The sequence below is a fragment of the Hyperolius riggenbachi genome, chromosome 8 (genome assembly GCF_040937935.1).
Source record: "Hyperolius riggenbachi isolate aHypRig1 chromosome 8, aHypRig1.pri, whole genome shotgun sequence".
Taxonomy (NCBI): domain Eukaryota; kingdom Metazoa; phylum Chordata; class Amphibia; order Anura; family Hyperoliidae; genus Hyperolius; species Hyperolius riggenbachi.
In genome coordinates, this window is record NC_090653.1 from 272,103,037 (window position 1) to 272,126,846 (window position 23,810).

A 23,810-nucleotide genomic window follows, 5' to 3' on the forward strand; every position below is an offset into this window, starting at 1 on the left:
TTTTTCACAATATTGTGCTACATCGTTTACTAAAAATTTGTTAAACGATGTTTCATGACACACGCCACCCGATTTTTGAAACAACCGCCCTGTACGATTAAATCATGGAGGATTGTTCCCGATCCACATTGACCTTCACAAGTGTTGCTGTACAGTTCCTGATATGTCTCAAGAGACATCACTTCTGCACTTCTCTTTCCTTTTTGCTTTTCTCAACCCAGCTTAGTTTTAATTTTCGCTCCTTACTGACACAGCTTATAGTCCCTTCCACAACATTCATCTCCTAGACAACAGGCCTACGTCACTGTGTAAACTCTTCAAAGTGTGTGGGAGGGGGGATTCAATTCCCTTCTGGTCATAGTGTTATTATCTTATCCGAAATAGGAAGCTCTGTTTGCATGCTGATTTAAACTTGTTATAGCAGCTAAAAAACAAACACAAACTTCCTACAATCCAGCTGGTGGCAGTGCACAGTTCTTGCAGTTAGGCAAAGGCAACCAGACCAGGTTAAAAAAAAAAAAAAAAAAAAAAAAAATCGGGTGACATATAGGGACCTCTTTTAGAAAAAAATGGGTATTTACATATATTTTGGGGTCACTAACTTTTTGGGCATTTTTATTTTTTTGGATGTTAAAGCCCCCTTTAAGGCAGGTATGTAGCTTTCCATGTGATTTCTTGTTGGCAGTTATGACTGATGCCAGCCCGGTGTGTTCTCTTGCAGCTCAGCGGATCGGCATTACCAGACTGGGGCTTCCGGCAGCTGGAGGTAGTGGGAGATAAGGTCGCAAAAGGCTATCACCAGAGCCTGGTGTGGAATGTGGAAGAGCACAGATATGGCAAGAGTAAGTACTGCATTGTGGGTAGTACATTTTCTGTTCTGCATAGTTACCTCTGCTTGATTTCCTTGTGGTTCCTGCAGGCCGGGAGGAGTCTGAGCGAGAGAAGGAGCTGCACAGCCCTCTGCAGATGGATATAGGGAGGAACCTCAGCTTCATGGCTCGATTCTGGGAGCTCCAGGTAACCTCCAGGAGTTCTGACTATACGTAATGCTTTGCCACATATTTGCATTGCATGACTGTTAGAATGGTCATCTATGTGCAAAATGCATCTGAAAACTTAAAGGGAAGCAGAGATGATGCACCCTCATGTATTTTACCCTATATATCAGTGGGAACATTAGAGAAAACACCTACCCTGCTTTCTGTTTCATTCTGCACTGCACAGCTTGTTTCTTATCAGCCCTGACAAAATCCCAGACTGAGCATTCAGTCTGGCTTTGCTCAGGAATCTTTATAGCGGAGTCTGTGTTTTCTGGTGTCTTTTCAAGCCAAGCCTGCCCCCTTGTGGCTCTGCTCAGGAATCATTTTAGCTGAGTCATTATAGCAAATTCAGACTGAATGCTCAGTCGGGGATTTTGTCAGGGCTGATAAGAAACAAGCTGTGCAGTGCAGAATGAAACAGAGAGCAGGGTAGGTGTTTTCTCCAATGTTCCCACTGATATATATGGTAAAATACCTGAGGGTGCTTCGTCTCTGGTTCACTTTATAGTGTAGCTGCAGAAATAGATTTGCATTTCTTTCTGTGTAGCCGGTCTGAAATCCAATAGGTTGTTGTCATGTTCATTACATACGGAAATGTTAAGGCACACATTGTCTGATCTCTGTCCCGGATTCCTTTTTCCTAGACACTTTTTTTTTGGGGGGGGTCCAAGTCAAAGGAGCTGCAATCGCAAACCTCTTCTCCACGGCTCCCATAGTGTCCCGTTTCTGATGATGACGCGATCCGCAGGAAGCCGGCACTATGGGAGCCGTGAAGGAGAGGTCTGTGATCGCAGCTGGAGCCGGTGGTTAGGTGAGCCAGCTGCCGCTTCTCCTATTAATACACGGGGAAGAGGAGGACACATGGGGGTGGGGTGGGGGGGTTGGAGGATAAAGGGGTGCAGAGGAGGACATGGGGGGGGTCGGAGGATAAATGGAGGAGGACACACTGAGACAGAAGGGGTCACAGAAGGCAACAGGAAGGACATAGCTGGACACTATTTGGGGGAGAACATCGACAAGACGGTCCTGGACCATGGATACACCAGGTTTAGTATATATTTTTTTCCTGAATTTTTTTTTTTTTCCCCTCTAAACCTAGGTACATCTTGTATGCCAAAAATATGGTATTTATGATCTGGCATTGCATATCCTGTTGTTTATTATCTGTATTGTGTTGTCTGTTACCCTATCATCGTCTGTAACCTTATTTATTGTCCACCGATGCGTAATATGTTAGCGTTATATATATCTAATAAATAATAATAAAGTGGAATAGTAAACAGTGCTGTTGTATGGTACACATGGGTTATAGTCGTTTCTTCAGTGTATGATAAGGGCGGTTGGGAAACATAGGCCATGGTATTCTTTCTCCTGCAGAAGTTGATGGTTTATGGTAGTGGCTGGATAGTGTAGTAGTGGCTGGACAGTATAGTAGTGGCTGGATAGTGTGCTGGTTAAGGGCTCTGCCTCTGACACAGGAAAACCAGTCAAGGGCATAAAAATAGACCCTGCAAGGGATGCAGCTGCAGGGGACCCCATGAGGGGAGACATTTTTTTTCCCTGTCCTGAGAGAATGACAACTAAGGGCGCAGAGAGAAAAAGCTTTCTGCACAATTGTTCTAATGACTGCGTCTGCTCAGCCACTGATAAGGAATCATACAAAGATTTGTAGATAGTACATATTTAGTGTGCAGCAGAGTCTTGTATACAGCACCCAGCCTCCAACCTCTCTACCCCTCCCAAGTGCTGTGTACTGTAGTGATGCTGGAAGAGTCTGCAGAGCCAGTTCTGCTCTATCAGAGATGGACAGAGTGAGTGTAATAAGCTGAGGCTGGGAGCACACTCCCCTGTCTGTTTTCTGTATGTTTTCTGCACACCATGTATGTCTGTATGTGTGAAAACATGCACGTTTATCACAGAAGCTAATTGTAATTGATAGAGAAAATGCCTGCAGTGCTTGACTGCTGTCAGTTTTTATCTGCATGGGGAAAAACATTCAAGTGTGCACTGGCCAATTGAATAACTGGTTCTCAGTTTGCCTGGGAAGGTGTGGGGGGGGGGGGGGGGGGGGGGGGAGATGGGGTTGAAGGCCCATCCAAAGTTTCGCAGGGGGGAGGGGGGGCAGTGATTTCTAGTTACGCCCCTGAAACCAAGATTTGAACCTCATCTCTTCCTGTTCAGTAAGCCAGCACCTATTCAGTAGGAGACCTTGGCTAGACTCCCTAACATTTCTATGCCTATAGAGCGCGCCCCTAGTGGCTGCAGCTCTGGCGCTTTGAGTCCGCCAGGAGAAAAGCGCAATATAAATGTTATTTGTCTTGTCTGCCTCACAGTAATTACCTTCTGTCTCTCCAGTGGAAGATGCTGACAATGAGAAGTGAGAGTCCAGAACACAAGTACAGCTCATCTCCCCTGGACTGGATCACACTGGACTCCAGCATTGCCTACTGGCTCCACCCCAAGACCACAGTGAGTTCACACTCTGACTGCAGGGACACTGAGCTACACCAGTACATACTAAGGGGGTGTATGCACTCAGGGCCAGATTCAAGCCAAGGCCACATAGGCCATGGCACCACAGGATCAAGGGCAGGTAGACAGCGGGGAAGGGGGGGGGGGGGAATCACCTAGCTACCTATACTGGAGGGAGGGGGTTATCAGGCTATGTATAGGGGGGGGGGGGGGGTCATCTGCATTCTTATACAGGGGGGAAGGTTACAGGAGGGGTAGGGTTATCTGGCTACCTATACTGGATGTGGGGGGAGGGGTGATATGGCTGCCTATACTAGAGGGAAGGGTAACGGGCTACCTATACTGGAGGGGGGAGTGGTCATCTCGCTACCTATACTGGAGATATAAGCAGACAAACCGAGAGCCCAATATAGTGTAGTATGTATTAGCCCAAATGGAAAAAATGAAAGGTAAGTATTATACTTACAAACAAGGGTTACCGCTGAGGCAACCACTGTATAGGCAGGTGGGGAGTATAAACCTGTCCCCACTCAGGATTAAGATGTCGCTTTCTGTGATAGAAGAAAAGGAGGGTACAACACCCTTCCACCAAGGGTGGTTCACTGGATGAATCGATGTACTGGAGGGGGGGATTGGTCATCTCGCTACCTATACTGGAGGGGGGAGTGGTCATCTCGCTACCTATACTGGAGGGGGGACGTGGTCATCTCGCTACCTATACTGGGGGGGGGAGTTGGTCATCTCGCTACCTATACTGGAGGGGGGAGTGGTCATCTTGCTACCTATACTGGAGGGGGGAGTGGTCATCTCGCTACCTATACTGGAGAGGGGAGTGGTCATCTTGCTACCCATACTGGAGAGGGGAGTGGTCATCTTGCTACCTATACTGAAGAGGGGAGGCTGCTGACAGTGGCCTTGTGCAGTAAAGAGTACAAATCCGTCTCTGTATGCACTAAACACACACAATGAATAGAGCATAATGCAAGGCATGTAATGTATAGCATTCTGCTCTGCTCATCATGTGGAAAGACGTCACACACGTTGAGTAGAGTACCTCAGTTTAGTGATACACCCCTAGACATCTCGACCAATGAAAAATGATGATGTATGGTAGGTGATGACCCTATTTCTCTACAATATGGGTACCGTTTCCTCAGCATGGTCAAGGTCAAAGTTACCATTTGGGCACCTTTGCAAATATTGTTACACATGGCTCCCACCCTAAAGCAAGGAGAGGTCTATAAATCTTGTACACACATCCAATATTTGATTTTGCCAATCATTGTGCAATTTTACCACCTCCATGTAGTATGAGAGTTTACCAACACAATCTGTTCATGTATTCGTAGTCTGCTGGACCTCATACTACCTGGAGGTCTGTAAAATTGGTCAGTTATTGGCCAATCAAAATTGCATGTGTGTATGCACCTTTAGACATATATGGTTTGCAGTCATGTTAAATGTGCCAATGACCACGGGGACTGTCACTGCAACCTATCTAGCAAGTAAAGTGTGGTTGTCTGCTCAGGAAGGATTACATCATCTGCATCACAGCAAGAAGAGGCCTCCCCAGCTCAGCCAATGCCTGTGTCTAAGCACTGCTCCTCAAACGCAGCTAATAAGAGTATTGCTCACTAGCTGTGTTGAAGTCTGGCCTCTCCAGCACTGCTTAGCATGTCTGCTGTCCAGCTGTAAAACACGCAGGGTGGTGTCAGCAGCCACTGGGTAAGTCTGCTGTCATGATAAACTTTTGCTACGTAGGTCTTAATGCAGATAGTCTCATTGGTTTTCTGAAGGAACCGTGAGATACAGAGAATCCTTGATCCAGCCCCATTGGTTATCTTATATGTGCAGATGAGTGTATCAAACATAAGTACCCTGGTATGCTGGCTTTTTGGGTTTGAGTTGGGGGATGCGGTGGGTTTGAGGTGGGGGATGCGGTGGGTTTGAGGTGGGGGGATGCGGTGGGTTTGAGGTGGGGGGATGCGGTGGGTTTGAGTTGGGCGTCGCCGTGGGTTTGAGTCGTCGGCGCTGCCTTGGGTTTGAGTCGTCGGCGCTGCTGTGGGTTTGAGTCGTCGGCGCTGCTGTGGGTTTGAGTCGTCGGCGCTGCCTTGGGTTTGAGTTTGCAGACCCGTTAGTTTGAGTCTGGGTGAGGGACCTTGCCGCTGTGGGTTTGAGTCATGGTTGCTGCTGTGGGTTTGAGTCATGGTTGCTGCTGTGGGTTTGAGTCATGGATGCTGCTGTGGGTTTGAGTCATGGATGCTGCTGTGGGTTTGATTCGGGGGCGCTGCTGTGGGTTTGATTCGGGGGCGCTGCTGTGGGTTTGATTCGGGGGCGCTGCTGTGGGTTTGATTCGGGGGCGCTGCTGTAGGTTTGATTCGGGGGCGCTGCTGTGGGTTTGATTCGGGGGCGCTGCCGTGGGTTTGAGTCATGGATGCTGCTGTGGGTTTGATTCGGGGGCGCTGCTGTGGGTTTGATTCGGGGGCGCTGCTGTGGGTTTGATTCGGGGGCGCTGCCGTGGGTTTGAGTCATGAATGCCGCCGTGGGTTTGAGTCATGAATGCCGCCGTGGGTTTGAGTCATGAATGCCGCCGTGGGTTTGAGTCATGAATGCCGCCGTGGGTTTGAGTCATGAATGCCGCCGTGGGTTTGAGTCATGAATGCCGCCGTGGGTTTGAGTCATGAATGCCGCCGTGGGTTTGAGTCATGAATGCCGCTGTGGGTTTGAGTCATGAATGCTGCCGTGTGTTTGAGTCGGGGGCGCTGCCGTGTTTGAGCCGCTGCCGTGTGTTTGAGTCGGGGGCGCTGCCGTGTGTTTGAGTCGGGGGCGCTGCCGTGTGTTTGAGTCATGGATGCTGCTTTGGGTTTGAGTTGTGGGTGCTGCTGTTGGTTTTTTGTTTCAGCAGCACTACTGTGGGTTTGAGTCTGAGGTGCTGTGTGTCCGCTGCTGTGGGTTTGAGCTGGCGGCGCTGCTGTCTGGTTGCTGCTGTGGGTTTGAGTCTGGGGTTCTGTTGTGGGTTTGAGTTGGTGGCGCTGCTGTGGCTTTGAGTCGGCGGCGCTGCTGTGAGTTTGAGTTGGGGATGTACTAATTTGGGGTAGGAACTATATAGTATGGGCACTCTCCTGGCAGCTGCTAGTTCTATAAAGGGATCCTGGGTCACATCACTTTTCCAGTTATTAACCTTTTATGAGTAACAGTGCTGTCTTCTCTTTGCCTCTTTAACAATACATCTGGGGGGTGAGGTGGGGGCTTCAAGCAATACTCAGCTTTATAAATACAGTTGCAGTTGTTTTCTACACAAATAATTGTGACTGGTGTAACTGTTGTTTTCTGGTGTTTTGGTTGCAGGCCCAGATCCAGCTGCTGGGTAACCCGGTCATCTGGTATTCAGCTAACATCGGCGCTGTGCTATACACTACAATATTCATCTGGTACTTGCTGCGGCGGAGGAGAGCGATCTATGACATTCCACAAGGTAATGTAATTATACAGCGACCACATCTATAGCAGTGCCTTAATGTCTACATTCATGTCACTGTGGATTGGAGATCTTAGCCTAACCCCTACCATAGTCAGTCTGATATAGTGTGCTGGGTGGGGAATGAACTTATGTACATCTTACAATGTATATTTCAACAGAACCTGTTAGATTCTTACCCATGTAGAGGGAAGGTTCTGGATCCCATAGACCCTTCCCGATCCTCCCTGTCCCCTCGTTCCACTGCTGTCCCGTTGAATTTACATGGCTTCAGTACTCCTGGGCAGGCTTCGAAAGTACTCGAGTCCCCAAGTGCTCCCGAACACGTTTGTATCCGTACTGCACATGCGTGGGTGTGGACAATCGCATACGCAGTATGGATCCGCTCACCTTCGGAAATACTCTGATACTGTGAGACCTCCAGTCTCTGGAACTGCTTCTGAAATCCACTAGCAGTCATATGTTGCCAAAGTTTACATCAGGTTCTCTTTAACCACTTCAAGACCATAGGCTTGCACCCCCCTAGTGACCAAGCTATTTTTTTTATACTAATCAGAGCTCTGCAGGGCTGTACAAGTCAGCACACAAGTTATTTCCCCCCCCCCCCCCTCCCAAAAAAACACACACACACACACCACACACCACACACCACACACACCACACACACACACACACACACACACACACACACACACACACACACACCTTTTCTGCCCACAAACAGGTGGGCTCTGATCCCTGCTGGCATGTTTATTTATAAATTTATTTTTTTTGTTTGCTTTTTTTTAATTAAATGTATCTTTTTTTTTTTCCCACTTCCTTTGCTTCCTCCCTCCACCCGCCAGCCAATCACAGCGATAGTCTCTCATAAACATCAGCCTATGATAGCCAATCGATTTCTGTGCCTCCCAAGGGGACAGCCGAGTGTCACCGCTGTCCCCAGTACAGTGCTGTACATTGTAAATAGACGGTCTAACAGTCTCCTAGCGGAGATGTGTGCACGAATCCAGCGCCCCAAGGACTGCTTGCCAATTGGCGTTAGGCGGTTCTGGGGCTGCTGCTGCAGTCTTTTAGTAGATATTCTCCTTGGCGTTAACCCAAAGTCAGGCTCGGGGTGGAAAAAAGTAGCCAGGAATGTAAACCCAAGACTGACTCGGAGTGGCCGCCAGGAAGTATGGGGAGGCAGCTTGGCGGTGTTTCTAACTCGCCTCCCCGGAGATCCAGATGCTGGCAGCCATTCTTATTCTGGTCCTCTGAGGATCTGGATCACTTGGTTGAGATTGCAGTTTGTTGTCATGACATTATAGCACCACCCGGAGGACGGAGGTAGAATTGCAGGACTGGAGCCCTGGGGGGTAAGTGTAAGGCTGCCGCAAAGCTTGCTGCGGTATGATTTAGTCCTGGTTTTAAGGTGTGAAAAGATTGCGCCGCTTTAAGACTCAAATCCAGAATTAATCATACCGTCAGGGAGATTAAGCCTTTGTATACATGGACATGTTATGCATTGCATGGTGCAAACAGAAATCCTACCTGTTCCAGCCTCCTCCAATCATTAGCCGGGTTTCTGCAGTATGAGCGAAGTCGGGCCTCTGTCTGTATATGTAGCCTCATCTCAGTGAACAGTAGTGAGGAACCTCTAGCTTGGCCTTCCTTCCATTAATAATGCTGTTTGCTGTTCAGGCTCCTGGCAGGCTCTGCAGCTGACGGGATCATTGTGCCTTGGTGGCTGGGCCTTGAATTACCTGCCATTCTTCCTAATGGAGAAAACCCTCTTCCTGTATCACTACCTCCCTGCCCTGACCTGCCAGATCCTCCTAGTGCCTGCACTCCTGGAACACATTCACCAGCACCTGCTAAGGTAAGTGTGCTGCCCTCTGCTGGGCGGGAGTGGTAGTAATCCAGGTTTGTGAGTCGGTGGTATAGGCATAAACAAAAGCCCACTAAAGTTAAAATTGAACCAAGCAAATTCTATAATAAATCACAATGTTAAATAAGCGTATATAGAAGCAAAATAGTGGATAGAACACCTGGTTTATTGGCTAAATGTTTTTTTTTTTTTCAACTTCAATACAGCTCACTTCCTCTTCTTTCTAGTTGCAGCTGGTGGCTGAGTCTGTCAGTTGTGACCATGTGACACCTAAAGTAGGAAGTAGTTTGCAATATGGTGAACTATGCTTAACTGGAGGGGAGCCAAATCACGAAAAAAAGCTCACAACCCCACTAGCTCTGTCCCTTCTATAGTTTGGTATGGGGAAAGGAGGCTAAACCCAAAATATTACCAGTACCAACACAGGACTACTGGTGCTATCATAATACACATAACTTTATAAGAAAATGATAAAATGTAATAATGTTACTTGTGTTATGATAGCACCTCTGGAGCTTGAATGGTCAATTTTTAAGCTTGTTCAATTTGCATAATTCTGCATTAGCTTGTAATTATTTGCATCTCATTGACCACCATATTGATACCCCCATAAAGAGATGGATTAGTCCAGAGCAGCCTTTCTAAACCTTTTTACCCTAGAGGAACCCTGTAAATAACTTTTGGATCTCAAGGAACCCCTGCAAACAATTTTTTGGTCTCGAGGAACCCCTACATTTATTTTTCAGGAGGCATGGTCTTTAAAAGTAGGTTAGGCTGTTAATTTCACTACCTCCTATTACACTGCCACTCATTATACTGTCTCCTGAGCCCCCAATTTAGTGCTTCTTGTTACAGTACCACCTATTATAGTGTTCTCTATTATACTTCCTCCACGATGGGGTAAAATGCCAAGGAACCCCTGCAGAGTCCTCAAGGAACCCTGGGGTTCCAGGGAACCCTGGTCCAGAGCCTGCCAAATCTGTCAGCCTTTTACTGTTTTTACTGTATAATGTAGGGGACAGCAACATAGGTGACGAGTAGGGTAGTTTATAGCATTTTACTCTGTAAAATTTGAAATAAGTATTTTTCTTCCGGTTCTTTTTTTGGTGTGGGAGTGGTCCTTTAAATAAGCTGTATTACAGAACTCCGTACAGGTAGACCCCATTCAATTCTAATGTCCTTTGACCTTAACAGCCATCCAAATGGGAAATACTAACTTTTTGGTGGAGTTGGCCTTTTACATGCATCTCTGAGAACTTTTAATGGACTGTACTGCAGATCTTTTATGTAGTTGTGTCTCCAGCCTCCATATGATACGTTCTATCTTGCTGTATATCAGGTCCGATGCTCTGAAGAACACCTTCTCTTCTCTCCTATTGGTGTGGATGTCCAGTGTTTACCTGACCTATCGCAAGCTTTGCCCTCTGACCTATGGAGAGCCAGCACTGTCACCAGTAGAGCTCAGGAGCCTCCGCTGGAAGGAGACATGGGACATTCTGATCAGGAAACAATGACTTTAGATAGTGTGACCAGAACCTGCACAATCCAAGATGGATGCCGATATCACGTGACATTGGCAGCTTGGTGAGCAAATCCTACTCTCTACCTTTCTTATCATCCCACAGAGGGCAATTTATTAGCTCAAACTGTGTGTTAAAAGGCAACAGTGGCACAGGTTGACGATGTAGGCTAGACTAGTTTTCTACTGCCTGTGGTGCAGCACAGTGCAATAACACTACATGTAGCTAGAAAGACAGCTGTCACCAGCAATTCCAGTAGTAACCTGTAGGTGGTGCTGTGTAACAAAGGTAGAGTATGACATAATTACTGCAACAGGCTTTCTGAGGCTGGTAAAAAGCATTTGAAAGTGCAATTACAATGCATAGGAATTTGTAACAACCAATCAAAAATAATCTTTTTAACCAGTCTGCTAACAGCAAACTGAATTCTGACTGGTTGTTAAAGGGATACTTAACTCAAATTAAAAAAATAGTTTTACTCCCTTGGGGCTTCCCTCAGCCACCTGCAGCTGTCCGTTGACCTCGCAGCATCGCTTCTGTCCTCGGCGGCGGCTGCTTCCGGTTTCGGCGACAGGCTGGGAATGCGAGTGTTTCTTCACGTTCCCAGCCACAATAGCACCCTCTATGCTGTTATTGCTGCCTTCTTGCCGCAATAACAGCATAGAGGGTGCTCTTGTGGCTGGGAACGTGAAGAATCACTCGCGTTCCCAGCCTGTCGGTGGATGCCGCTGAAACCAGAAGCAGCCGCTGGCGGGGACAGGAGGATCGGAGCGATGCTGCGAGGTCACCGGACAGCTGCAGGGGGCTGAGGGAAGCCCCAGGGGAGTAAAACTAATTTTTTTTATTTGACGTAAGTATCCCTTTAAGTATATAATATGTTATACAAATCCTGTGTCTTCAAGCTGCTTTATATTCAGCAAAGGCTTTTAATGGGGTCAGGGTTACATAGGCATAATTGTGGTCTCGGCTGCCTCATGGGCCTGAGGCAAAAAGTGATAGACATATCAGGTGTGTGCTCCCCCTGCTGGACAGGATTAACAAACAAAAAAAATCAGTCATGAAATGAATCAATTATTTTTATTGCTGTTGATCAAGAGTTCCAGACCCTGGGCCTTACAGGTGCCAGTATCTGTTCATTTCAGTATACTAGCCACTACAGGAAAGCAGAGCAAAACCACTCCAACAGCACCCTCTAGTGGCAATATCACCCCACTGCCATACTTTCCCAATCCCAGTGTTCTCCACACTATGGCTTAAAGTGGACCTGAACTCTAGCACAGGACAGAAGGAAAACGGAGAAATGCACCCTGTATGTATTTAAAGAGTTTAGCCTGTGACTTATCATAACTGTAATTTGATCTATCAGCTGGCTGCCTTGGCAGAGCAGCTCAATTGTAAACACAGGATGTTAGTTAAACTCTAGACTAAAAATCTACTCAGCAGCACTGAAAAGGCTTGGTGTTTAACAGTTTCACAGCATCAGAACTTTGTTTTTCTAACCAAAGCCTCATTTTTAGCTGCACAGAAGCTAAGCTCCACCCCATCACAGAAAACTGCCTGGGTATTTTTCCCCTGATGCGGTGCAAAGCATGAAAAAATTACTGATGATCAGGACACAGGACAGTTGGAATGGTGTCTCATGCTCCGTCACCTCTTTTCAACCAAAAAGATGGTTGCTCCCATGAAATCACAATCATTTGCCTGTTCTTTTAAAACAGGGTAGGTAAGAGATTATATTGCCTACCTATTCTATTTAACATAACTAATGTAACAATGACAGTATGTTTGTTTAGGCTGGAGTTCTTCTTTAACGCTATGTCTGCTTCCATGAAAGCAGGAAGTAGACACTGCACATTTATTGCAGGATTTGTATCAGCTGTAACAAAGAAATATTTTTCTTTAAAGATTATGCTGTTACTTATCTTTTAGAGCTGAGAGGAAGTTTTTAGTTCAGGTCCGCTTTAAGCTCCATCTCTTACCTGATGTATTTTCTACTACTTAATATATGAAAATGTGCATTAGCTTTTGATCTTTGGAACAGTTTACAGTAGTAACGCATTGTGTGACAGCTGCCTATTATTAGGATTTGAAGGGAATGTATACTTACATTTTCCTGTTTGATTTATTTATTTTCATGTAGTGGTAACACTAAGTTTGTCTGATTTAATATCTTCCTGATTAGCAGGTGAAGCTCCAACTATTTATTTTGTTAGTTTGATAAGAAGCTTCAACCTGCCCGTCTTCACTTTTCTCTTTCCTGTCATCCCTCCTAACGCTATAGTGGGCACCCCCTCCCCCACCCAGTGTTGCTCAGCTGAACGCCTGAGGTTCCAGGAAATTGTCACACTGGAACTTCCCACCTGGGGGGTCTGATGCCTTCCGGATGTACACCATGACAACATAGCAGCTGACCTTTAGGAGGGGGTGTGACCCTCACACCACCTCCCTCTACCAGGTGAACGACAGGCGTGGCTACACCACTCCCCACTACATGGAGCAGTAGGGGACATGCTTTCAGCGAGTGACATGGAAAGGGAGTATTCTGGAGGTTTCTGAGTTGGGGGGGGGGGGGGGATGTATCTAAAGATCATTTTCTTATTGCTGCCAAACGAGCAGGTGCAACTTAAAAGGGCCACAATTGCAAAAAAAAATGTAAAATGCATACATATAAAAAGGTACAGTTCTCCCTAAATAAAATGTACTATAAGTGATTTTCCTATTTTGTTATTTACAAGAGGTAATGAAAAGATTACAGATCTGAAAGATTTTGGACCAATTCACCTCCTCTTAGGGAATTTTGAATATTGCATATACTCGCATATAAGCCAACCCCCCAACTTTTCCATGGGAAAAATGATTGACCCCCCCATATAAGCCGGGGGTAGGAAATGCTGGATTGGTGCAGGCCGCGTAATCCCCCCCAGTATAGTGACCCAGTATAGCCAGTATAGGTAGGTAGTCTCCCAGTATAGCTAGTATAGTACCCAGTGTAGGTAGGTAGTGGCCAGCATATTGCTCTGCTCCCCCCGCTGCTATTACCTACAGCAGCTTCCTCTTCCCTGCTCTCATGCCTATATGAAGAGATCACAGCAACGTGCCCGGCGCTGCTGCTGTGACGATGCAGGGGGCAGGAAAGAGCACAGCTCCCTGTAGCAGCGATCTGTATCGCCGTTACCAGGAGAACCGCTCTTTCCTGCCCCCTGCATCGTCACAGCAGCAGCGCCGGGCGCGTTGCTGTGATCTCTTCATACAGGCATGAGAGCGCCGAAGAGGAAGCGCCGGGGACAAGGAAGTTGCTGCCTAAACAAGTAATAGCAAGGGGGAGGGGGTAGCGGGGGCCGCGGACCACCAGGGAAGACTCGCATACAAGCCGACCCCCTAACTTTTGACCCCCTTTTTGGGGGTCAAAAATTCAGCTTGTATGCGAGTATATACGATATTTCCATTCTTTACAAAAGCACTCCATGGAATGGATCTATACCGAGATGCCGGCCAGCTTCTCTACTCCGGTGCAGACTATTTTGGCAGTTGGATTTAACAAATGCAGATCAGTAAGTGCTTTTGTGAATACAGAAATATGATGACATAGACTAGCTCACTACTCACTTGTATGTAAGTAGCAGCAACATAGGAAAAAAATGTTATAGGGTATTTTTTACTGTGGAAGAAATGTACATTTATGTGTATTTTAAAATATTTTTTCCATGATAGTGTACTTTTAAGCAAATCATTTGTACCATTTCTTATGTTACTAATAAAACATTTTACAGTACATTTACACATTTTGAAAAATCTTAATAAAACTCCAGTCAACTAAACTTTTCCCTTTGGCAATGGTTAGAGGGAGCAAAGATGAGAATGTGTTTTAGTTACCTTATATACTCGCTTATAAGCTTAATTTTTCAGCACAAAAAAAAAAGGTGAAAAGTGACCCCCTTGGCTTATATGCGAGTCAGTGGAGCAGAACAGATAGTGGAGCAGGTTTTGTTATTGGTAGAGGAGCTTAAAGGGTTATCAGGCATTGCTTATTAAAATAAGGGCTACTTACCTGGGGCTTTGTCCAGCCTCAAGCTCCCAGCATGTCCCTCGCCGCAGCTCTCCCCGCAACCATTTGCCCGCTCTGCCTCCTGGTTTGCGGTGATGTCAGGCTGACCTGTACGGCGCCTGCGCGAGCGGCACTGTCAATCACCACCACGTGGACCGGAGCTGCCTGCGCAGTACGCTCCGGTCCATGTGTCGGTGATTGACAGCGCTACACAGGTCGGCCTGACATCACCGCAGAGTGGGTGAATTGCTGTGGGGAGCGCTGCGGTGAGGGACATGCTGGGAGCCTGGGGCTGGATAAAGCCCCGGGTAAGTGGCCCTTATTTTGATAAGGAATGCCTGATAACTTGTATAAGGATCATGCACTAGTGATCCTGCTCTTACCATTTGGTTCTGTGTCCCACATCCCCTGCAACATGGCGTGCTGCTTCAGACTACCTGTGTCCCCTGGCTTGTGGAGCAGAGCAATGATCTGTGTGGCAATCTCTGCATCTCATTTCTATGACGCCATCTAGTGGCATCTTGAGACACAGCTATATCATCCTTGGGGCACATCTGGCTATGGGAAGAAGGAATGACTTGTACTAGGAGCACATCTGGCTACTCTGGAGGGGACCTATATGCAAATCAATCACTTTTTACTGGTTCCAGAGGGAAAAGTGGGTAGCTTGGATTATATGCAAGACTATACTGTACTCATCTCCCATACTTCCTGTTCTGTGACCTCACATTGGCGAACAGAATCTTTTCACTGGGCACCCATCCAGCAATTAAATCCTCACAGGAGCTTTAATACTTCACCCTGTTATTAGGGATGGTCCATAAGATGCAAATAATTCCATGTTGATGCAGGATTATTAAGATTCTATATGCTGCTTCAAAAGGGTCCAATCAAACACCACCAAAGTGGAATTAGATTGGTCCATTTTAAAGCTACATAACATTAAATTCAGAATCTGCATCAACCCACATACACTTAAAGAGTCACGACAGCAAAAACTGTAAAATTTAAAATATGTGCAAACCTATACAAATAAGTACATTTTTTCCAGAGTAAAATGAGCCATAAATTACTTCTATGTTGCTGTCACTTACAGTAGGCAGTAGAAATCTGACAGAAGTGACAGGTTTTGGACTAGTCCATCGCTTCATAGGGGATTCTCAGCAAGGCTTTTATTCTTTATAAAGATATTCCCAAAAAAGGACTTAAACAATGATGCTGGCCAGCCTCCCGGCTCCCTGCACAGTTTTTTGGCAGTTGGACAGAGCAACTGCCATTCATTAAGTGCTTTTGAAAATATATCCCCGAGAATGCCCTATAGAGATGGCCTAGCCCAAAACCTGTCACTTCTGTCAGATTTCTACTACCTACTGTAAGTGACAGCAACACAGGAGAAAAGTAATTTATGGCTCATTTTACTCTGGAAAAAAATGTACTTATTTGTGTATGTTTGCACATATTTTAAATTTTAGTTTTTCGCTGTAGTGCCCCTTTAATCATTTGCATCTCCATTGACCACCTAGCACTATTGTAGGCATCTCACATCTCTTTCCTGTAAGGTACTCAGTCTATGGGACAGAAGTGGTGTAAAGTTCCCGTTTTCAATGTACAAGTGAAAGCATTGTCCCCAGAAATGTGTCTACGGGTGAAGTAGTAGCTGGTTGGCTGGTCCCTCATGCAAGATAGGGCTGGTGCACACCAGAGCAATTCTGGAGCGTTTTTTAAAACGGTTGCAGGAGGAAAACCGCTTGGCTAATAAAAGTGAATGGGATGGTGCGCACCAGAGCGGGTAGTTTTTTTCCACAAACGCAATTTCCCGGGCTGCAGCACTTTAGATTTCTGAAGCGTTTCTGCCTCAATGTTAAAGTATTGAAAAGTGGAAAACCACTCTGAAAAGTGCTAGATCAGAGCAGTTTTCCAGGCATTTGTGTTACAGAAGCCGTTCAGTAACAACTCTACTCTAACAATATTTGACATCTGCTACACAAAACGCCCCAAAACCCGCTAGGCATGTTTAGAAAGTCTCTAACATGCCTAGAATCGCTCTGAAAACAGCTTCAAAAACCTCTAGTGTTTTGCAGATCTGCAAGCGGTTTTTGGTGTGCACTGGGCCTCATTAGGTTTGCTAAGGTTGCTTTAGTCTGCATTTCCTCTCAGCTTTGTAGTGCTTAAAGCCATTGGGTATCATGTCTAAAAAAATTTTTAAATGACATATGCATGTAGAGATATGTAAATATTTACTTTTGCTGGTTTTCGCCGCACCACTGCCCCCCGTTTGCACAATATACCCCAAAATCTGATCGTTTATGATCCAAGATGGCTGCCGACCTTAGCTACATCTTCCGGGTCGGCAGCCTCTTACTTCCTAATATCTCCAAGTCTCAAGCGCCGATAAAATAGCGCGAGACAGTGGAGACTTGTGGTGCGCGTCCCTGGGAGAGTGCGCGCGCGCGCTCACATCTAACGTAGAGTGCGTGCGCGGGCAGAACGTCAGTGCACAGTATACGGAGCTGCGGGATTGAAACCACATGTGAAGGTATGATAGGACCTTCAGTAAGTGAATAAATCATTGATTTCACCTTACCCCACTGCCCCGCTATGTGCTGTAAGCCACGCACGAACAACCTCCCCCAAGGCTGCGTGCTCTTGTAATGAACAGGGGAGCCGTGCATCAGTGGGAGCGCGACTAACAGGGCGGAGCAAAGGGGCAGAGATGGCGGAGGAGGGACAGAGCAGAGCAAAGAAGCTCTGCCTCCTCTCTCTAGCCTGAATATTCGACCGAACTGGTCAAAGATTATAAACGTGGATTTTAGGGGCCAGCCTGCATCAAAAATGACAACATAGGGACAAAACTATAGAGGTCAATTAGGTAAGTGGTCCCCTAATAAGAATTAGTAGATTAAAAACAGTACACATTCACTTTAAGGGGATATCCGTATCACTCCAGATTCCCTTTTAAGGGCTATTTAAGTGTAACGAAAAAGAAAAGAAAGAAAAAAGCCAGTCTTGCTTACCCAGGCCACATGCATCCTTGTTTGCACTCCTGGTAGTGGAGTCGTCCTGCGCAGGCGCAGTTGAGATTTTGCACCGGCACAGGACACTTCCAGCGCCGGGAGAGTAAGGAAGACGCGCATAGCCACGCCGGGCCAGAAACTGAACCACAGTGAGGGATCAGAGGTTTGTAGAATACTAGCACAGGTCGACTGCAGTGAACTGTTAGAAGCCCCAGGTATGTAAAACTAGCTTTTTTTTTTTTTGCTACATTTAAGTAACTCTTTAAAGGTAAACTGGAGTGAGAGGGATACAGAGGCTGCCATATGTATTTCCTTTTAAACAATACCAGTTGCCTGGCTATCCTCCTGATCTCTTTGGCTGCAGTAGTATCTGAATCACATACCTGAAACAAGCTGTTTTCTAGCCACACCCCCTTCAGCACCTCCCTTTCCCTAATAATTTATTTAATGTCCTAACTAGAGGCGATGTGCCTGGATATATGTATTTCTATTTTTACTACTGACCCCTGTGGCTAGGGTCCAATTCAGTGCACTCCCTCCTTCTCCTGTATGTGTTTGTCAGCATGCACACAGCTTATGCTGGTGTATGTGCATGGTGCACATGGATACATTACGTTAGCTCCCTTGTGCGATTGGTAAGATGCACTATCTGTCCCAGGAGAGGACGTCAGGATGTGTGCTCCTAATCCATTGATAGGTTTGATGCAATGAATGTGTTTGCATGTCTGCACTATGCATGTTACAGGGCCAGAGTTAGGACACCTATGTTTACCTGGGTACTTCTGCGCAGTATAGGTGACTAAGCATAAGAATGCATTCTTCTGTGAACTAAAACCCTGGCTTTTAATTTAGCTGTAGGGATAACAGTTGTGCCTGGATGAGTGAATCTGTGAATGCATTTGTTTGAACATTTGCATGTGAGTGTGCGAAGGGTTAATAGATTTTTGAAACAAGCATGTGGCTAATCCAGACAGTCTTCAGTCAGAAACACCTGATTTGCAGATGCCTGTGTTAAGGGTTATGGCTTAAAGTAGAGGTAGAGGATCAGAAGGACAGCCAGGCAATGTGCATTGTTTAAAAGGTAATACATATGGCAGCCTCCATATGTCACTCACCTCAGGTTCCGTGGGTGCTGCAGAAAACACTAATCTGTAACAGAACTATCAATCTATGTACAAGAAGCATCATAATTACAACAAAAAAAAGTGAAAATAGTTTTTTTTCCATTGGTTTTTCTTTTAATGAATCGGTGTTCTGTGACATACAAATATAGAGACATTAAACAATGAGAATTGGTGAAAACAGAATATATGATGAGTGATGAAAATCTGCTGTAAAAGGATTCATCTCTGCTATATGTACCAGTAAAAAAAAAAAAAAAACACAACTTAAATGGACACAGAATATTATAACAGTCTATACAGAGAAACATTCCTTCCAAAGCGGTGGCTAAAGAAGCAATAAATGGATGTTGAATGCTGAACAAACTAGTCTCATTCATAAAAAATACATCTAAGAAAGCCCATTGTGTGCAAGCTCTTCTCCCCCAGAATGAACAGGGAGATTTACCTTCTTTAGAAAGCGTGCAAAATAAGCAGTGATGTAGTATTTATAGATAAAGCATTCCTGAGGTGAATTTCTGCAGAAGCTGCAAGGTCCCCAGACCCATAAGATGTCATGTGGTGTCCAGGGAGCTTACAGATAACACAGTTATAAACAACTTTTTAAAAAGTTAGTCTTACCTCAGGTTTACTTTAATGCCCTTTCCACCCCAACATTTTGTGATCTGCATAGTCCCTCCCCTCCCAAAAAGACACCTCATTAAAAAAAATAAAACCATAAATACCATGATTTCCATTATCTTCATGTGACACTTGCTGTGTATGTTAACTAGAGATGGGAGGTTAAAATACTGTAATTTTTTTGGACTATAAGACTCAGTTTTTCTCCTCCTAAAGTAGGGGAAACAAAAAGTCACTGCAACTGTGAACGCCTGCCAATACGAACCTCCAACCCACCGCAATGTCGGGGGCTCCCTGTACTGTGCCTATTAAGAGGGGGACACACAGGGGGTATAGAGGACACAAGGGGCACAGAGGAGGAGGTGAGGTACAAAGGGGACATAATCCACAAGATGCCCCTTCACCATGGATTCACCAGGTTTAGTATTTTTTTTTCCCCTCAGGTTTTTGTCCTCTTAACCTAGGTGCGTCTTATGGTCCCAAAAATACGCTATTTTCTAATTTCACGTAAATTTACACAAGATGAAAATTGACCAAATGCAACTGCATTTGGTTGACCATCTGTAATATCACCCAACCAGAAGGGAGGGGACAAGTGGCAGCACAACCACACCCACCTTTAGAGTTCTGTTTGGGAGAGAAGATTATGGACTAGCCACACCTCCGCCTCCAAAAAAGCCACACTTTCTCCCTAGAGGAGAGAGCTGGTGTGTCACATGACCACACTGCTGAGAAGGGAAATTATGGTATTTACACTCTGGGTACATGTGAGGTATTACTTTCCTGGGCAGGGAGTTGGGGGCAGACTTTTAAAGCAGCGGTGGACGAATGTTTTGAAACAAAACTTGAAATGACAAAAGAGAAAAAAAACAACATAGCCACTTGAGGTCATACGATACTAACTATCATTTAAGAAGAATAGTGTCACCTATTGCTGACTCCACTTCCTGGTTGTGCACCCCAACGCAGACACCACTGCCTGGTTGTCCAGCCCACCACTGATACAACTTCCTGGTTGTCCAGCCCACCACTGATACCACTTCCTGGTTGTCCAGCCCACCACTGATACCACTTCCTGGTTGTCCAGCCCACCACTGATACAACTTCCTGGTTGTCCAGCCCACCACTGATACCACTTCCTGGTTGTCTGTCCCTCTGCCACAGTCATGTGAGAGGGGGTAAGCGACAGTTGGAGCGCCGCCCAAACCAGCCAGAGACCATCTAATTTTAAAGTCATTTCAGGTTTGCTTTATCTGATGTCAGATCAGTCTTACGCAAAATCCTATTGGCTGCTATAGGTAACTGCAGCCTTACAAGAGGGAGCAAAAGAACAGCAAGTCCCTGGAGGACTAAACGCCTCTGCCAGTTCCATCACTACGGTCTGCCCACAGGTAAAACTGAAATGATGCTGCAAACCAGTGGTTTCCTTTTTTTTTTTTTAAGTGGGATGATAACCCTAAAGCTATAATTTCAGTAACTGCTTTTAGGAATATAAAAAAAATATTTGAAAGCATTCAGAGTTTAAAACCATTTACTTTCAATACAAAGATCAGTAGAAGCATGCTTGTCTTCTGGCAATAGTGACATTTGCCAATGAACCAGAGATACTCTCTGCCTGTGTCTTTACTCTGCTCCCCTCCTTTTCTGCTGAAGAGACTTAAGCTACGTACATACATGAACGTTGTGAACGACGAACAAACTTTTAATTGACGAAAGAACGACCTAAGTAAAGTTAGTTTTTAAAAGTGTGTAACGATCTGATCGTTAGAACGAACGTTACATCACGTAAAGCAACTATTGCGCAAAAAATGAAAAGTTCCATGGAGAAATAGTGAAATGCGCATGTCAAGCCTAGTACGAACGACCGTTTCCAACGATGTACTACTTTTGCAAACAATCATCATTGGAAAAAATCCGCCAAGCTAGATCGTTCGTTTTTACCAATCTAGCTCGTCCGTCGTTAGACTTAATGGTCGTTGGCTGGTTTTTTTTAAACAATCGTCATTTGAAACGATCGGGGACCGATCGTTTCAAACTACTATAGTCGCATGTGTGTACGCACATTTAGCGGTTTCCTGAGCAATGTGTCTATTCAGCAGAGGGAGGGGGCATAGAGCTTCAGCCAGCAACGATTAAAGGGATACTGTAGGGGGGTCGGGGGAAAATGAGCTGAACTTACCCGGGGCTTCTAATGGTCCCCCGCAGACATCCTGTGTTGGCGCAGCCACTCACCGATGCTCCGGCCCCGCCTCCAGTTCACTTCTGGAATTTCTGACTTTAAAGTCTGAAAACCACTGCGCCTGCACGCCTGTGTCCTCGCTCCCGCTGATGTCACCAGGAGTGTACTGCGCAGAAACAGACCATACTGGGCCTGCGCAGTGCGCTCCTGGTGACATCAGCGGGAGCGAGGACACGGCAACGCAGGCGCAGTGGTTTTCAGACTTTAAAGTCTGAAATTCCAGAAGTGAACCGGAGGCGGGGCCGGAGCATCGGTGAGTGGCTGCGCCAACACAGGATGTCTGCGGGGGACCGTTAGAAGCCCCGGGTAAGTTCAACTCATTTTCCCCTGACCCCCCCCCCCCTACAGTATCCCTTTAAATTTCAGATTAGTTAGAGATAAGAAAGCCTGTACTGCTCTCAGCTGTGAATGTTTTTACCCGCAAGTAATGCTTGGGCATGCTTTCAAATGTTTCATGGAAACCAATAGTTACTGAAACGTTTTAGTCTTGGGAGTACAATATAATCTCACTTTAATAAGCCAGAGGACTGCCATAGTTGAAAGAAATACTGGTACCTGCAGTTCAGCTTTTAAAAAGAAGGAAACCTGACTACTTGCCAGGGGACTCCTCACCCTTCTATCTTCATATTTAAGATCGCCAGTGCAGCTGCATGGAGAAAATTTATCAAGACTGGTGGAAAAAAAGAACCTGGAGGACAAGCAGAGCCACCAATCAAAATGTGTGTCGGGTAACAGCTGAAAACTGATTGGTTGCTCTGGGCTACAGCTTCATCTTCACACAAGTTTTCTATGAACCTGTCTTGATAAATCTGCTCCACAGTGACAGCTTGTGGCTTCACATTGTACAGAATGCTCCCTACCTACAAGACATTATCACATAGACAAATTATAAGGGTAGCTCTATATAGTGCAAAGAAAAAAATAGATCTGTATTTTATCAGCAACAAAAATAAATGCCAAGTATGATATAATAATTCTCTCTCTATATATAGTTATTAATGTACAACAGCAGCAAGAAATAGCTACATCTCTTTAGCTTCTTGACTTGTTTAGCTATCTACCGACAGCTCAAGAGACATTGGGGAAAACTGGTGCATAGAAAGGGTAGTGTAAATCAACCAATCAGAACATTTTCAGGTCTGCTCCAATCAATCAGGGAGGTAGGTATAGCATTATCAGCAAGGACATCTCTCCAACCCAACAAGAGATCACAAACTCCTGACCTCAACTTTCAGTACACACAATGTGACCAGAGAAGATACAGGTCACGTGACTTGGAGACTTATCCCAGAATCTTATCTACAGATGACAACTTAGTTCTAAGCAGGGCTGTGGAGTCCGAGTCAAGGTGTTGGTACAAAAATCATCCGAAGACTCAGTTTATAAAACCGCTGACTCCAGGAACCCAAATATTGCTCCGACTCCACAACCCTGGTTATAGGGGCCTCGTTCTCACTATACACTCTGCCGATCAGGAAGAACAGGTGATGCACTATCACACTGCTGCACGCATTTTCGGCAAAGTACATTGCTGATCCCATTCACTGTAATCAATGGGATCAGAAGCACAACACAGATGTCGTGCGTTCTGTTGCCTGATGTGAAGGAGGCCCAAGCCATTGCAAGGACTCCCACCCACTCTTCATAATATCCAAATTTTAAGTTTTGGGACGCATTTCAAAGGCAAACTGGCAATTTAAACAATCCAAATCCCCACTCCACTAAATAGCAGTTCTTCTGTCAACATTAAATCAGTAGAGCAGGTCAATGTTACCAAAACCACATTCTTCACAGCAAGGAGGTGAAAGGTTTTACGGTAAGGAACAGCATTGCTTCCACATTTCTACTTCCTCAGAATTTGCCATTTCTTGAGGTAGAGGAAGCTGGGTCGGTAATAGGAGCTTTGTCTGTCCGTTATCATTAAGATGCCCATTAACTGCACGATCGACCATACAATCGTACCATTACTGGTGCCACTCAATGACAAATGATAGTTTTATCAATGTGTACCATTGATCCGAATATCTGAACAATTCTGATCGGATCGTTTATTGGTTTATAAAGTGCCAACATATTCTGTGGCGCTGTGCTTATTTTCCCCTTCCTTGATGGGCCGGATGGTTTCCGATCAATCGCAATGATCAGAGCTTTATCATTCGGGAAAATTGAATAGTTACTGGGCACCATGAGACAAATACACAGAGGTTGTATTGTGTGGACTTTTTATGTCCACTGAAAAGGCAGCCTAGTCACACATTTATTTTCATGTTCGATTGCCGGCAGATTCGATCATTCTGATAGAATCTGCCAGAAATCTATGCCCAACCAAAATCGGAATATCGATGGAAAATCTTGATCTATGCAGGGTGGGAGCCGCATCCTACACTGCAAAA

At 45.5% G+C, this 23,810-nt stretch overlaps 1 protein-coding gene across 2 annotated transcripts in view; it reads left to right on the forward strand.

Moving 5' to 3' along the window:
* Nucleotides 1–10,957, forward strand: part of POMT1 (protein O-mannosyltransferase 1) — a 43,897-nt gene extending 32,940 nt beyond the window's left edge. For both annotated transcript variants that reach the window (XM_068248916.1, XM_068248914.1), the window contains exons 15-20: nucleotides 722–842; nucleotides 920–1,017; nucleotides 3,396–3,509; nucleotides 6,861–6,987; nucleotides 8,671–8,848; nucleotides 10,197–10,957. In XM_068248916.1, the coding sequence (XP_068105017.1) occupies nucleotides 722–842; nucleotides 920–1,017; nucleotides 3,396–3,509; nucleotides 6,861–6,987; nucleotides 8,671–8,848; nucleotides 10,197–10,371 (813 nt within the window). In that variant the 3' untranslated portion in view covers nucleotides 10,372–10,957. The remainder of the gene's footprint in view (nucleotides 1–721; nucleotides 843–919; nucleotides 1,018–3,395; nucleotides 3,510–6,860; nucleotides 6,988–8,670; nucleotides 8,849–10,196) is intronic.
* Nucleotides 10,958–23,810: the final 12,853 nt, after the last annotated feature.